Here is a 16970-nt window from a genome sequence, read left to right as displayed (position 1 = left end):
TAGCTGCACAGTGGAGGTTCGTTTCTCTCTGTGTATTACAAGATTGGTTTCCTTGTAAGCACGAGTGGATTTTCTCCATGCCTTTGTGCATAATGTCATTTACAACCCACTGCTGAGTGGGCATGAACGCAGGACGTTCTGTTTTTCACCACTGACCACACCAATGAGACTCGCCCTGATGAAGGAAATAATTGGAGGCAGAAGTCCCCAAGTTAGACTAAGAAGAGTGGAAGTCAAAGTCTGCAAGGTAGACTAAAAAGAGTGGAAGTAGAACTCTGAAAGGTAGATGTAGAAATATGCAAGGTAGACTAAGAAGAGTGGAAGTAGAAGTCTACAAGGTGGACTAAGATGAGTGGAAGTAGAAGTCTGCAAGGTAGACTAAGAAGAGTGGAAGTAGAAGCCTGCAAGGTAGACTAAGAAGAGTGGAGGCAGAAGTCCCCAAGTTAGACTAAGAAGAGTGGAAGTCGAAGTCTGCAAGGTAGACTAAGAAGAGTGGAAGTAGTATTCTGCCAGGTAGAGTACGAAGAGTGGAAGTAGAAGTTTGCAAGGAAGACTAAGAAGAGTGGAAGTCAAAGTCTGCAAGGTAGACTAAGAAGAGTGGAAGAAGAGGTCTGCAAGGTAGACTGAGAAGAGAGGAAGTAGAAGTCTACAAGGTAGACTAAGAAGAGTGGAAGTAGAAGTCTGCAAGGTAGACTAAGAAGAGTGGAAGTAGAAGAGTGGAAGTAGAAATCTGCAAGGTACACTAAGAAGAGTGGAAGTAGAAATCTGCAAGGTAGACTAAGAAGAGAGGAAGTAGAAGTCTGCAAGGTAGACTAAGAAGAGTGGAAGTAGAAATCTGCCAGGTAGACTAAGAAGAGTGGAAGTAGAACTCTGCAAGGCAGACTAAGATGAGTGGAAGTAGAAATCTGCAAGGTAGATTAAGAAGAGTGGAAGTAGAAGTCTGCAAGGTTGACTAAGATGAGTGGAAGTAGAAATCTGCAAGGTAGACTAAGATGAGTGGAAGTATAAGTCTGCAAGGTACACTAAGAAGAATGGAAGTAGAAGTCTGCAAGGTAGACTAAAATGAGTGGAAGTAGAAATCTGCAAGGTAGACTAAGATGAGTAGAAGTAGAAGTCTGCAAGGTACACTAAGAAGAGTGGAAGTAGAAGTCTGCAAGGTACACTAAGAAGAGTGAAAGTAGAAGTCTGCAAGGTAGGCTAAAATGAGTGGAAGTAGACGTCTGCCAGGTAGAGTAAGAAGAGTGGAAGTAGGAGACCGCAAGGTAGACTAAGAAGAGTGGAAGTAGAAGTCTGCAAGGTACACTAAGAAGAGTGGAAGTAGAAATCTGCAAGGTAGACTAAGAAGAGTAGAAGTAGAAATCTGCAAGGTACACTAAGAAGAGTGGAAGTAGAAATCTGCAAGGTAGACTAAGAAGAGTGGAAGTAGAAGTCTGCAAGGTAGACTAAGATGAGTGGAAGTAGAAATCTGCAAGGTAGGCTAAAATGAGTGGAAGTAGAAGTCTGCCAGGTGGAGTAAGAAGAGTGGAAGTAGGAGACCGCAAGTTACACTAAGAAGAGTGGAAGTAGAAGTCTGCAAGGTACACTAAGAAGAGTGGAAGTAGAAGTCTGCAAGGTACACTAAGAAGAGTGGAAGTAGAAGTCTGCAAGGTACACTAAGAAGAGTGGAAGTAGAAGTCTGCAAGGTAGACTAAAATGAGTGGAAGTAGAAGTCTGCCAGGTGGAGTAAGAAGAGTGGAAGTAGGAGACCGCAAGTTACACTAAGAAGAGTGGAAGTAGAAGTCTGCAAGGTACACTAAGAAGAGTGGAAGTAGAAGTCTGCAAGGTAGATTAAAATGAGTGGAAGTAGTAGTCTGCAAGGTGGACTAAGAAGAGTGGAAGTAGAAATCTGCAAGGTAGACTAAGAAGAGTGGAAGTCGAAGTCTGCAAGGTAGACTAAAAAGAGTGGAAGTAGAAGTCTGAAAGGTAGATGTAGAAATATGCAAGGTAGACTAAGAAGAGTGGAAGTAGAAATCTACAAGGTAGACTAAGATGAGTGGAAGTAGAAGTTTGCAAGGAAGACTAAGAAGAGTAGAAGTCAAAGTCTGCAAGGTAGACTAAGAAGAGTGGAAGTAGAGGTCTGCAAGGTAGACTAAGAAGAGGAGAAGTAGTAGTCTGCAAGGTAGACTAAGAAGAGTGGAAGAAGAGGTCTGCAAGGTAGACTAAGAATAGAGGAAGTAGACATCTGCAAGGTAGACTAAGATGAGTAGAAGTAGAAGTCTGCAAGGTAGACTAAGAAGAGTGGAAGTAGAAATCTGCCAGGTAGACTAAGAAGAGTGGAAGTAGAACTCTGCAAGGTAGACTAAGATGAGTGGAAGTAGAAATCTGCAAGGTAGATTAAGAAGAGTGGAAGTAGAAGTCTGCAAGGTAGACTAAGATGAGTGGAAGTAGAAATCTGCAAGGTAGACTAAGATGAGTGGAAGTAAAAGTCTGCAAGGTACACTAAGAAGAATGGAAGTAGAAGTCTGCAAGGTAGACTAAAATGAGTGGAAGTAGAAATCTGCAAGGTAGACTAAGATGAGTAGAAGTAGAAGTCTGCAAGGTACACTAAGAAGAGTGGAAGTAGAAGTCTGCAAGGTACACTAAGAAGAGTGAAAGTAGAAGTCTGCAAGGTAGGCTAAAATGAGTGGAAGTAGACGTCTGCCAGGTAGAGTAAGAAGAGTGGAAGTAGGAGACCGCAAGGTAGACTAAGAAGAGTGGAAGTAGAAGTCTGCAAGGTACACTAAGAAGAGTGGAAGTAGAAATCTGCAAGGTAGACTAAGAAGAGTAGAAGTAGAAATCTGCAAGGTACACTAAGAAGAGTGGAAGTAGAAATCTGCAAGGTAGACTAAGAAGAGTGGAAGTAGAAGTCTGCAAGGTAGACTAAGATGAGTGGAAGTAGAAATCTGCAAGGTAGGCTAAAATGAGTGGAAGTAGAAGTCTGCCAGGTGGAGTAAGAAGAGTGAAAGTAGGAGACCGCAAGTTACACTAAGAAGAGTGGAAGTAGAAGTCTGCAAGGTACACTAAGAAGAGTGGAAGTAGAAGTCTGCAAGGTACACTAAGAAGAGTGGAAGTAGAAGTCTGCAAGGTACACTAAGAAGAGTGGAAGTAGAAGTCTGCAAGGTAGACTAAAATGAGTGGAAGTAGAAGTCTGCCAGGTGGAGTAAGAAGAGTGGAAGTAGGAGACCGCAAGTTACACTAAGAAGAGTGGAAGTAGAAGTCTGCAAGGTACACTAAGAAGAGTGGAAGTAGAAGTCTGCAAGGTAGATTAAAATGAGTGGAAGTAGTAGTCTGCAAGGTGGACTAAGAAGAGTGGAAGTAGAAATCTGCAAGGTAGACTAAGAAGAGTGGAAGTCGAAGTCTGCAAGGTAGACTAAAAAGAGTGGAAGTAGAAGTCTGAAAGGTAGATGTAGAAATATGCAAGGTAGACTAAGAAGAGTGGAAGTAGAAATCTACAAGGTAGACTAAGATGAGTGGAAGTAGAAGTTTGCAAGGAAGACTAAGAAGAGTAGAAGTCAAAGTCTGCAAGGTAGACTAAGAAGAGTGGAAGTAGAGGTCTGCAAGGTAGACTAAGAAGAGGAGAAGTAGTAGTCTGCAAGGTAGACTAAGAAGAGTGGAAGAAGAGGTCTGCAAGGTAGACTAAGAATAGAGGAAGTAGACATCTGCAAGGTAGACTAAGATGAGTAGAAGTAGAAGTCTGCAAGGTACACTAAGAAGAGTGGAAGTAGAAATCTGAAAGGTAGATTAAGAAGAGTGGAAGTAGAAGTCTACAAGGTAGACTAAGATGAGTGGAAGTAGAAATCTGCAAGGTAGACTAAGAAGAGTGGAAGTAAGTAGAAGAGTGGAAGTAGAAGTCTGCAAGGTAGACTAAGAAGAGTGTAAGTAGAAGTCTGCAAGGCAGACTAAGAAGAGTGGAAGTAGAAGTCTGCCAGGTAGAGTAAGAAGATTGGAAGTAGGAGACCGCAAGGTACACTAAGAAGAGTGGAAGTAGAAGTCTGCAAGGTACACTAAGAAGAGTGGAAGTAGAAGTCTGCAAGGTAGACTAAAATGAGTGAAAGTAGAAGTCTGCAAGGTAGACTAAGATGAATGGAAGTAGACGTCTGCAAGGTAGACTACGAAGAGTGAAAGTAGAAGTCTACAAGGTAAATGTAGTTGATGGAATCACATGGAACCAGTAGCCGCACAACCAGTAGCCGCACATGTTGATGTGTTCAGCGAGCACGTGGGTAGATCTGTCTCACTGACATGTGAGGGCATAGACATGCAAGGATGGGTACTGCCCAGCAATGGTTGAGTATCATGACAAAGGGTTCGGCTGACACCACGTCCCCATCACTCCTTTTCTCTGCACACACCACACCCGCATACCTCAGCAGTGCTGACATTGAACAATGGTGCCCATGCTGGCATTGGATTCACATACCACTGTTAAGACATGTGCATCAGTGTCGCCACACCGCAGACCTGCTCTTGGGTAAGCCGGCTCATGACAACATCCTTCTATTTAGTGCATTCGCTTGAACTCAGCGTACTGCATCTGCAGGATGTTTGAGTAATGGCAGACGGGCACTTGTTTCTACTATTGGTGTAGGTGAGCTTATTTTATTTTACGTAGAATTGCAAATATTATGTTATATCTTCATAGACGCAGTACACTGCAAGCTCTATTAGCACATGGAGATTTTAATTGATCTCCCGTTAGCCAATCAGAATTATCAGAGTGCAGCCAACAACTATTGCTATTGACTGGATTCTGAATATGCTGTCTTCAAAAGAAAACCGAGGAAAAAACTATAGAATTTCCAGAAGATATTTTTTCCAACAAAACTATTTAAATGCTTAAAGTATGAAGACAACCTTACTTAAATACTATAGAATAAAAACATATTTACTTTGCTAACTCATATTTGTTTTTTTGCTATTATTTGCTCATTATTAAAATTACGTTTTTACTTCACCACGAAAAATCCAAAACATGTAATATTGTTATCAATATGTGCTCTTAGCCTTATAGACCTCGCGAGAGGGTACATTATCTCTTGGGATAATGACTCTTCCCCAACTTTTGTCCCTCAGCTTCACCTCAGTCCATAACTTGGTGGCAGGGCATTATCCTGCGATAATGATCTCTCCTTTGACATAAAAGCCTATACCATATATACCATCCTCCAGTTCTGCAAACCTCTAAAAAAAAGTGTCTTTTCAAAAATACCTGCCAGGCGCATAAAAATCAATCAATCCCTCCCTCCCTCCCTCCCTTCCTTCCTTCCTTCCTTCCTTCCTTCCTCCCTCCCTCCTTCCTTCCTCCCTCCCTCCCCCACTCCCCTCCCTCCATTCCTTGATTCATCCATCCATCCGCATTTCATTTTGTTTATTCAATCGACGTCACGTCCTGTTCCATTTGTCAATGTGGAGGCAGCACACACACAGGAACCAACGCAAGACAAACACAACTGGGATTAAACTAAAGCAGCCTGGCCCCGTAAAACAAGCATTATGATTTCAGACAGAAAAGGTGATCACACGATATAGAACAACGTGTGTTCGTTTGCTCCACGCGATAGAAAACAAAGTGACTGTCCTGTTTTACAGCGACATCTAGACAGACGCGTGCAGTAATGAGTCCAACATAATCATACGTGTATTTGAATCAACAGAATCCATCACACACTCACAAACGCACTCACAGTACTCGCCAAAAATACGGCCAAGACGTTAGAGTGATTATTTCTATGGGAGTATAACTCTACTAAGCATGTATAGAGCTTTCCTTAATCTCAGTTCTGCACCAAGCACAGACTATCTACAAATACAATGCGGTCTTAACGCCATTCATCCATTAATCTATTCATCCATCCCTATGTCTAGCCCCCATTTAAAGCATCCTCCCTCTAGGTATCCCTGTCTTCTTATTGTCCTTTCTTCCTCCGTCCATCCATCCATCGCTTTTTCTATCCCTCATTTAAAGCTCCATCCCCTAGTCATTCCTCACTCCGTCCTCTCCTTTCTTCCTCCGTCCATCCATCACTTTTTCTATCCCTCATTTAAAGTTCCATCCCTCTAGTAACCCCTCACTTCTTCCTTCCCTTTCCTTCATTCACGAGTCCATCCATCCATTGTTTTGTCTATCCATCATTTAACGCTCCTTCTAGTCATTCCTCACTCCTTCCTTTCCTTTCTTCCTCCGTCCATCTATCCATCCATCGCTTTTTCTATCCCTCATTTAAAGCTCCATCCCTCTCTTCTTTCTTCCCTTTCTTGATTCATCCATCCATTCATCCCTTTGTCTATCCATCATTTAAAGCTCCATCCATCTAGGTATCCCTCGCTTCTTCCTACCCTTTCCTCATTCACGAGTCCATCCATCCATTGTTTTGTCTATCCATCATTTAACGCTCCACCCTTCTAGTCATTCCTCACTCCTTCCTTTCCTTTCTTCCTCCATCCATCCATCGATTTGTCTATTCCTCATTTAAAGCTCCATCCCTCTAGTTATCCATCTCTTCTCCCTTCCCTTTCCTTCATCTCTGAGTCTATCCATCCCTCCATTCATCATCTATCCATCCTCCGCTTTTTCTATCCATCATTTAAAGCTAATAAAAACGAAGTACCAATATATGATCTGTTATCTATATATTAGAGACAAGCAGCTGCGGTTGAATCCTTGAGTACTAAAAAGCAAAGGTCGGGCTAGCAAGTTGCAAAGCTTGCAGAGACTGGAGAAGAGAGCCAATGAGTGCTTGACCTCAGATACAGGAACTCTTACCGGGATGATGTTCCCTTCGTCATCGCACACGCACAGCGTCACCTCCACGTTCTTCTGCGTCTTCTTGTTGCATTTGTCAAAATCTCCTTGCGCCAGCGTCACATAGATGTCATTCCTAACGTCACCTGTGGCCAGTGAAGAGAGAGAGAGAGTGATAACCTTTCAGAAACGAGAGAAAGGCAGCAATTTCGCATGGCCCTCAGGCCTCACCGTTGCTTCAGCGGGGATATCGCAATGCTTTCAAGGCGTGTTTATATCAGTGTGTACCTACTTATGAGCTGTGTTACGACAAGAAACACCTTACGGTCAGACGCATGGCAGCCACAGTTACCCCATTGTTGTGAGGTTCACAGTCATGGGGCAGCGCCAGTGAGGAAGATGATAGAACCTGGTGATGGAGGGGGGGGGGGCTCCTTACCTGGTGATCGAGGGGGAAACTCATCACCTGGTGACAGAGGGAGAAGCGCGTCGCCTGCTGATGGGGCGGGGGAGCTCATCACCTGGTGATAGAGGGTGAAACTCATCACATGGTGATAGAGGGGGAAACTCATCACCTGGTGATTGAGGGTGAAACTCATCACATGGTGATAGAGGGGGAAACTCATTACCTGGTGATAGAAGAGGAAACTCATCATTGGTGATAGAGGAAGAAGCGCATCGCCTGGTGATAGAAGGAGAAGTGCATCGCCTGCTGATGGGGCAGGGGAGCTCATCACCTGGCGATAGAGGGGGAGGCTCATTGCCTGGTCATGGAGGTGAAGCTCATCACCTGGTCACCGAGGGGGAAGCTTGAGACCTGGCCGTGGAGGGGAAGCTCATCACCTGGGGATTGAGGGGGAGCTCCTTGCCTGGTGATATAAGGTGAAACTCATCACCTAGTGATGGAGGGGGAAGCTAATCACTGTTGATTGAGGGGGAGCTCCTTGCCTGGTGATATAAGGTGAAACTCATCACCTGGTGATGGAGGGGGAAGCTACTCACTTGGAGATGGAAGTTTAGGCACATCACCTGGAGCTGGAGGGCAAAGCTCATCACCTGGTCATAGAAGTTGAAGTACATCAGCAGGTGATAGTGTGAGAAACTCATCACCTGGTGATGGAGGGGGGAAGTTCAGCATCTGCTGATGGAGGGGTAAGTTCATCGCCTCATGATAGAGATAGAGGGAGAAGCTCATCACCTGGTGATGGAGGGGAAAACTCATCACCTGGTGATGGAGGGGGACGCTCATCACCTGGAGATGGAAGTTTAGGCACATCAGCTGGAGATGGAGGGCAAAGCTCATCACCTGGTCATAGAAGTTGAAGCACATCAGCAGGTGATAGTGTGAGAAACTCATCACCTTGTGATAGTGTGAGAAACTCATCACCCGGTGATAGTGTGAGAAACTCATCACCTGGTGATGGAGGGGGAAACTCATCACCTGGTGATTGAGGGGGAAACTCATCACCTGGTGATGGAGGGGGAAATTCATCACATGGTGATAGAGGGGGAAACTCATCACCTGGTGATAGAGGAAGAAGCTCATCACCTGGTGATAGCAGGAGAAGCTAATCACTGGTGATTGAGGGGGCACTCCTTGTCTGGTGATAGAAGAGGAAACTCATCATTGGTGATAGAGGAAGAAGCGCATCGCCTGGTGATAAAAGGAGAAGTGCATCGCCTGCTGATGGGGCGGGGGAGCGCATCACCTGGCGATAGAGGGGGAGGCTCATTGCCTGGTCATGGAGGTGAAGCTCATCACCTGGTCACCGAGGGGGAAGCTGGTCACCTGGCCGTGGAGGGGAAGCTCATCACCTGGGGATTGAGGGGGAGCTCCTTGCCTGGTGATATAAGGTGAAACTCATCACCTGGTGATGGAGGGAGAAGCTATTCACTGTTGATTGAGGGGGAGCTCCTTGCCTGGTGATATAAGGTGAAACTCATCACCTGGTGATGGAGGGGGGAGCTACTCACCTGGAGATAGAAGTTTAGGCACATCACCTGGAGCTGGAGGGCAAAGCTCATCACCTGGTCATAGAAGTTGAAGTACATCAGCAGGTGATAGTGTGAGAAACTCATCACCTGGTGATGGAGGGGGGAAATTCATCATCTGCTGATGGAGGGGTAAGTTCATCGCCTCATGATAGAGATAGAGGGAGAAGCTCATCACCTGGTGATGGAGGGGAAAACTCATCACCTAGCGATAGAGGGGAAAACTCATCACCTGGTGATGGAGGGGGAAGCTCATCACCTGGAGATGGAAGTTTAGGCACATCAGCTGGAGATGAAGGGGGAAGCACATCACCTGGAGCTGGAGGGCAAAGCTCATCACCTGGTCATAGAAGTTGAAGCACATCAGCAGGTGATAGTGTGAGAAACTCATCACCTGGTGATAGTGTGAGAAACTCATCACCTGGTGATTGAGGGGGAAACTCATCATCTGGTGATGGAGGGGGAAACTCATCTCCTGGTGAGGGAGGGGGAAGCACATCACCCGGTGATGGAGGGGGAAGCTCATGACCTGGAGATGGAGGGGGAAGCTCATGACCTGGAGATGGAGGGGGAAGCTCATGACCTGGTGATAGAGGGGAAAACTCATGACCTGGAGATGGAGGGGGAAGCTCATCACCTGGTGATGGAGGGGGAAGCTCATGACCTGGAGATGGAGGGGGAAGCACATCACCTGGAGCTGGAGGGGGAAGCACATCACGCGGTGATGGAGGGGGAAGCTCATGACCTGGAGATGGAGGGGGAAGCTCATGACCTGGAGATGGAGGGGGAAGCTCATGACCTGGAGATGGAGGGGGAAGCTCATGACCTGGTGATGGAGGGGGAAGCACATCACCTGGAGCTGGAGGGGGAAGCACATCACCCGGTGATGGAGGGGGAAGCTCATGACCTGGAGATGGAGGGGGAAGCTCATGACCTGGAGATGGAGGGGGAAGATCATGACCTGGAGATGGAGGGGGAAGCTCATGATCTGGTGATGGAGGGGGAAGCTCATGACCTGGTGATGGAGGGGGAAGCTCATGACCTGGAGATGGAGGGGGAAGCTCTTGACCTGGAGATGGAGGGGGAAGCTCATCACCTGGTGATGGAGGGGGAAGCACATCACCTGGAGCTGGAGGGGGAAGCACATCACCCGGTGATGGAGGGGGAAGCTCATGACCTGGAGATGGAGGGGGAAGCTCATGACCTGGAGATGGAGGGGGAAGCTCATGACCTGGAGATGGAGGGGGAAGCTCATGACCTGGAGATGGAGGGCGAAGCACATCACCCGGTGATGGAGGGGGAAGCTCATGACCTGGAGATGGAGGGGGAAGCTCATGACCTGGAGATGGAGGGGGAAGCTCATGACCTGGAGATGGAGGGGGAAGCTCATGACCTGGAGATGGAGGGGGAAGCTCATGACCTGGAGATGGAGGGGGAAGCACATCACCTGGAGCTGGAGGGGGAAGCACATCACCCGGTGATGGAGGGGGAAGCTCATGACCTGGAGATGGAGGGGGAAGCTCATGACCTGGAGATGGAGGGGGAAGCTCATGACCTGGAGATGGAGGGGGAAGCTCATGACCTGGAGATGGAGGGGGAAGCTCATGACCTGGAGATGGAGGGGGAAGCTCATGACCTGGAGATGGAGGGGGAAGTTCATGACCTGGTGATGGAGGGGGAAGCTCATCACATAGAGAGGAGACAGGATAGTCACAAACTGCTAACAGGCCATATTTACAGTATAAGCTGTGTGGTCAGCCACTATGTCTGGTCAGATTTTTTTCAGTACATAGTGAACGCAAACAATGATAGAATGTCCTTTATTTCGGGGGTGTTTCTGTGACGGTGTGCCCACAGTGCAGATGATCAGAAATAAAAAAAAAGAAACTAAATTAGGTCCTTATATTGTGCTTCATGCCAGTGAACTGGGTACTCAACCCAGCCCTTTAAGACGAGGTAGCAATACAATGAGATGAATGGGGGTGCAGAAGTTACCCAAACATCCATAATCGAAATGACTCAGGAAGTTGGCAAAAGGTTAACTGTTTTGATATCAATTATCTAAAACAGGGAGCACAACTGATATCAACGGACATCTCACCTCATGGTCTCTCAATTTGCTTCAGAACAAACATAATACTTATAGTAAGAAGTAGTCATTGATGACGTTAACCTACGTATTTACTAACCTCATCCTACGTGCCAAACTACAAAAACCTATTGAAGGGAGTGATTGGTTCTAAGGGAACATTTAAGTATACATTCTATACAAGTCTAAGAAAATGATAGGCTCCATAACATCAGGTGGGGCAAATAAGCCCTCCCCTAAATCAGGTCACTATGAACGTCACTAAATACACAAGGTCCCATTGGTTTAAATAAACTATAGGGCCCTTAATTACATGGCACTCTACAATTGGTTGACACTCTTACATCCGTCAGTACTTTTCCACCTACGTTAGCAGCATGCAGGCTAGACTTCAAGGTGCTGGTGAGCTGGTCATAACCATAGCTTCCCACCAATTAGCATTTCATCTATCATCACCTCAGTGGTCTGCTGTCAATCAAGGCATTGAACTTGTCCTTGGAAATGTTCTTTTTTCTGGAGAATACAAGGGAGTGAAGGCACGCTCGGCCTCCCTGCGTAGGTGTGGCTCATCATGTTTGTCCAAATTCATCCTTCCACATGACTGAAGAACACAATTCTGAGCTCTGGTGCATTTAAAATACAATTTTTTTTAATAGACCTCTGTCATCTTCCTTATTTTTGTCCAGGTCTTCTGAACAAGAGTTTTGTTCTTACACACAATTTGTAGCTAATGTCTGTTCATCCCAGTCCGATAAAACCATGACTTCTTGGGACCCATCCAGCCTCTCCTTTCTGAGATCTGCTTCTGAAATGTAATTGCTTTTTCAACTGCGACACACTGGAAAGGCCTTCCTTCTCTGGTCTAGCACTGCTATAACACGTAATGGAAACATTCATTCCTTACTTGCTCCTATATATGTGTATGTTGACGCTTGCGGCAATCTAGTCACTACTTAGCTGGCCTCAAGAATACTTTGTCTGCTTGCGTTTCTTTGCATATGTACACGTGTAAAATGACTTGCTATCTTCATCATTTCTGTAAAATAAGCCTCTTCATCTTGAGCCCAAGATGACACTTATTTTGATTCTTTCTTGATGCCTTATAGAATATCTGCATTCTCTTGTCTTAGCATCTCTTCTAAATATGTCAGGCTTGCTTCATGTGACGTCACCATTCTGCTCGTTCATTCATTGGTCCTGCTTCTTCTGGGATTCATTCAAAAGTCCATCATACTGTTGTGTATGCAGGTATTCTCAATGGGAACCTTGATTCCAGGATTCTCCTCGGTATCTGTATTTTCAGTGGTACTGCACGTGTCTCACAACCTGGCTCCCAACATATAGGCAATATGGGCGAGATGGTTGATGTGGGGTACTTGGCTCCTTCTCTACACCAGACTTCAGCTTCTAAGGGCAAGACCGGTATTCCCATGGCTGTGGCTCAGCGTTGTCCTGCTTCTAAGACTGAGCTATCTTTCCAGCTCTTCTCGAGTGAGACAGCCAGGTGGGAAGATGGAGGATGGAAAGGTGCAAGTCCATGGATGGATATGAATGCCAGGAGAACAATTTTGAAGCATGAGCATTTGCTCACGCTATGCCAGCATGCGCAACGGCCTTGCATAGAGTTGAGTGAGAATTTGCGCACGCTAAGTGAGCCTGCGTGACGGCCTTTCTCTGAGTTGAGTCAGCATTTGCACACGCTAAGCCTGCTTACGTGACAGCATTGCGCAGAGTTGGGTGAGCATTTGCACACGTCAAGCCAGATTGCGTGACGGCTTTGGACAGAGTTAAAAGGACATTTGCACATGCTAAACCAGCCTGTGTGATGGCCTCACACAGAGTTGAGTGAGCATTTGCACACGCTAAGCCAGCCTGCATGATGGCCTTGCGCAGAGTTGAGTGAGCATTTTCGCACACTAAGCCAGCTTTCATGATGGCTTTGCGCAGGGTTGAGTAAGCGTTTGCACACGCTAAGCCAGCCTTCATGACAGCCTGGTTGAGTGAGAATTTGCACGAGCTAAGCCAGACTGCGTGACGGCCTTGCACAGAGTTGAGTGAGCATTGTGGATTATTGAAGAGTCTGTGGGTTGCCAAGTCTCTACTTCGCTAAGGGTCCAAAGGGGGAACAGAAGTGTCCCAGGAGGTTCTGAGGCAATCATCCTGTTTAGATGAGAGCAGAGATCAAGGTTTTAGTGTAAAGTATTGTGAGAAGAGATTTTCTGGGTGTTTTGGAGGTTGATCATCACAGCCGTTCTCAGGGGTAAAAGATATTGGAGAGTGAGAGGCCCTGCAGCGTTATTGGCAGGAAGGAGGATTGCATCCATTCATTTTAAGAAGTTTTCCATCAGGCAACTTTGAGCCACCCTGGGAGAGATGGTGGAAAGACATTCAGTAATGCAGGAAGACTGTTCAGTGGTGACAGAGAGGAAGGAGAAGAAGCGTTGGGTGTGACCAGCAGACAAATGTTGTGAGAAACCAAAAGCAAGGTTTGTTTGCCAAGTGGGAAGGCTCTTGGTCTTAAAAGAGGTGTCTCGAGCTTGGAAAGTACATTTAAAGCCCAGGTCAAGGAGATACAGTTCAAGAGAGGGGGTTGTCAATGGCATCCAAGGGAATAAGAATAGGCAAGATCTGGGAGTGGGGCAATGTTACAAATACATGCCATTAATGATAGATATCATGGAATTTTGGAGATTTGCGATGTGCAGTGTTGATGACCAGCAGAACCCCGTACAGGCAGCTATCCCTGAACAGATCTAGTTTGACCATTTCTCTGGGTGATATCAAGAAAATAAACCAAACTTCGTAATTCAGATTGATATTTTTGCTGGCGATATCAAGAGGAGCAGCTGAATGCCTCTACAGGAAGTCCTGCCCTCATTTTGCTTATATGCTGGAAACCGGAATTCGTGACATGTGCAACGTCATAGTACCAATACCACAAAGAGTCTTTGAGATGAGGTATCCGTTGAGAAGGCCATATGTGAAATACCACCGAAAGATTGATGGTCCCCTGAGAGGAGAACCTGAAGAAGTATGAAGATGTGAAAAAGAAGAAATTGGTGACGTCACGGAAAGATGAGAGCGACGCGAAGTAAAGAATCGAGAAGATTTTCATGTGCGGAATTAAGACTGTACGTGCAAAGAGCAGTGTAGAAAACACAAGTCGTTTTACAATTGTACAGATGCTGAAACGCAAGTAGTCTAAGTATTCATGAGGCTGGCTATACATATTATATAGTCTGCAGGCAATGCCGCCAACATATAAGTATTTAGAGTTCTGGACATTCGATGATACAATTTAGTGAGCGATTCTCCATGGAAGAAGACAGATTGAAAACTATGTGTGTCGCTTCAAAGAATAGGCTTGAATTTGAAGCAAAACCAAAGAGGCTGAAAGGCTTGGTGTAAAAGACTGGAAGCAGCCAAGAACTGGTTATCAGCTGCTAAGAACAGTAAAACATGAGAAGCCGAGCAGTCCCTGGTTAAGCTGCATAGAGAGAACACCATGGGTGCCAAGTTTCTTCATTAAGGACTATTAAATGCTAGAATATGACCGAATTCACAGTCTCTGATAACATGAGCTGAGAATGAAAATAGGCAAGGGGCATGGTGCACCAGGATTGAAGATAGCAAGTGTTTGCACTGCCCTGTACTCCCAGAGCTGAGAAGCTACTGTAAGGCCAAGTTCAAACACAGTGTGAATGGCAGATGGCATGAGTGATGATAGATGGCAGACTAAATGGGTGGGGAGATGCGTTCAAGTTCACCTACCACCACCTGGGGTACCAAGTTACGTGCAGCTAGAGTCTCAAATGGTCTACAAGGGTACAAGTGTGCCAATCATTTGTAGAAAACTGTATAATGAAGGGCCTTATAGTTCAAGAGCCAGTAGTATTCTGTGTACTTAATCACTTTTGAGAATGACTTGTACTATGACTTGCACTAAGGGAGGGCATGAGTGCGTACCGGACTGTAGAGATCCAATCAAGATCCTATCCCATATAGAAAGAATACTAAGATGTTCCCTTAGAGCCAATCACAATCTCCCGCAGGTTTTCTCAGTTTGCCTCATAGTATGATGTCACGAATGACACATTTGTAGTATATAAATGAGATTTTTTACAACATATCTTGAGATTATGCTGTGAGATGTCGGTTGATGTCCGTTGTACTCCCTGATCTAGATAATTGTTAATAAAACAGAGTTATTTGCCAACTTCCAGAGTCAGTATTGTTACTTAGTTTGAGAAGTCATTCTCCATCCCATCCATAAGTATGACATGTTACCTGGAGTACAAGAGCCTCTAGGGTTCAAATGGTTAGGAGAGCTTGCACATTTCACCACTCGAGGTTAGTTTCAATGAAGTAGCCTGGGCGGTGCGGGGCCAGGAGCCATGGAAAGCTCCTGGCCCTAATTATATGCAGACAAACCTCTATAAAAGTACACTTGAAGTTTCATGCAATTTTGAGGACTGGATTTTAGCCCGCTTAATGGAATCTTGCAGAAATTGTACCGATTTTTAAAAAAGGCATTTGGATAGACATTGTCCACCTATTTCTCCATTATTTATTAGTAGTAAAATCTATGGGAAAACCCTGCAATTGAGGGTGGTGGAATGGGTCCTTGAACAGGAAGCACTAAGCCATCTCCACGTGCACTTCATAAAGGGCCTGAGCGCCTTGAAGCAGATTTGGAGATTTCGCCTAACCCATGATAAGTATGTTACTCTAGAAAAGGGCAGCCTTTACCTTGGATTTGTTGACTTAAAGGCTGCCTTTGACAGAATCCCTAGGTCAGCATTGTGGGGAGCCGCCCTGCGGATGGCGGGGTCCGGTTGAATCTACTGGAGACAATCAGGGAGTTTTATGGGGATTCAGCAGCCAGATCCAGATGGGACCCCAGGGGTGAGCTCACTGGCAACTTTGGTGTCATGAAGGGAGTCAAGCAGGGCTGAACTTTGCACAGTTGCTCTTTTACTTCTTTTTCGATGAACTATTGGGGGACAGGCCGATCGGTATCTTGGATGCCCCTTCGCGTGCCAGTGAGAAAGGTGGTAGTCTCTTTTTTGCTGAGGCTGTCGTGCTTATATCTCGCACCCCAGTGGGCTTAAGGAAACAGGTCACCCGTTTTTGTTAAGTTTTGTCAATTGAAAGGTCTGGAAGTTAATGTCTCCAAAATAAAATATATGAAATGTGGCAAAAACCAGGTGCATTGGACTAATAAGGTCCTTGATATAAATGGGCACAAATTGAAGAAGTCAGTAACTTCAACTAGTTTTATTTTATTGTGACATGGTTTACAGAAAACCTTACACAAGATACAAAAGAAACAAATAAGATAGAAAAAGAACAAGTATAAAACAGCAGAAAAGAAACCATCACAACATTACTACCTAAAATTCACTTCAAAATTAAAACATCATTTATGAATCGACCCAAGGCAAATTGTCGCCCCACATTAACCGAGACCACAGAAAAGCCTTTCCACTTAAGTACTAAAGGCTTTTTCCCTAAAGCATGGCAGTCCATGACCCAATGTTGTAGGGTTTCCACGACATCTGGTTGCCTACAAAACCGACATTCAAGACCGTTCTTAGAGTTGCCCCCAATATTACAATTCTTAATTCTTTCTTTTGTATGAAACTGATTCAGCCTAAATCGTGAGTACACGATACAAATGTTACTCCATGGGAAACATTTGGGATAGGATGATAGTTATTGCTTTTTCCGTGGAAAACTAGCACACCCAGAGTAGGTGGAGTAAAATGAAAATGCATCAACAGTGAGCCTCAGTCTTCTCTGAATGGTTTACTCTTAACCACGTGTGGCTAGTTTGTTAGTTCACCCTCAGCAGAATCAATGGATTCCAGTAGGTCGATCCTCCGAGCATTAAGCTGATTCACAGAGCTCGGGGAGGATTCCTTGAACATCATGTATAGATCCAGGTACAGGGAATTAAGCATGGCTGACACACATTCTGCTCTAACTTTGAGTATTTGTTTGTTAGCATTTCTAACATTAGTACCCGGCACTCCTATCCACGGGATTACACTGAAAGATGATTGGCTCATTTCCAAGCCCTACCTCAGTGTAACTATGTTCGGGCCTGTAACTTGAGGCCCCGGGGGC

The 16970-nt window shown here is 45.4% G+C and overlaps 1 protein-coding gene across 1 annotated transcript in view; it reads right to left on the bottom strand.

Annotated features, from left to right (window-relative positions):
• The window catches only part of LOC138516908 (dedicator of cytokinesis protein 2-like), a 2920848-nt gene that overhangs the window by 2460815 nt on the left and 443063 nt on the right, over positions 1-16970 (bottom strand). The window contains exon 14 of the mRNA XM_069632364.1: positions 6782-6906. Coding sequence (XP_069488465.1) covers positions 6782-6906 — 125 coding nt within the window. The remainder of the gene's footprint in view (positions 1-6781; positions 6907-16970) is intronic.

The sequence above is a fragment of the Ambystoma mexicanum genome, chromosome 6q (assembly GCF_040938575.1).
Source record: "Ambystoma mexicanum isolate Mex_15411 chromosome 6q, UKY_AmexF1_1, whole genome shotgun sequence".
Classification (NCBI taxonomy): domain Eukaryota; kingdom Metazoa; phylum Chordata; class Amphibia; order Caudata; family Ambystomatidae; genus Ambystoma; species Ambystoma mexicanum.
Note: the sequence above shows the minus strand (reverse complement) of the source record. Positions and strands in the feature narration are given on the sequence as shown.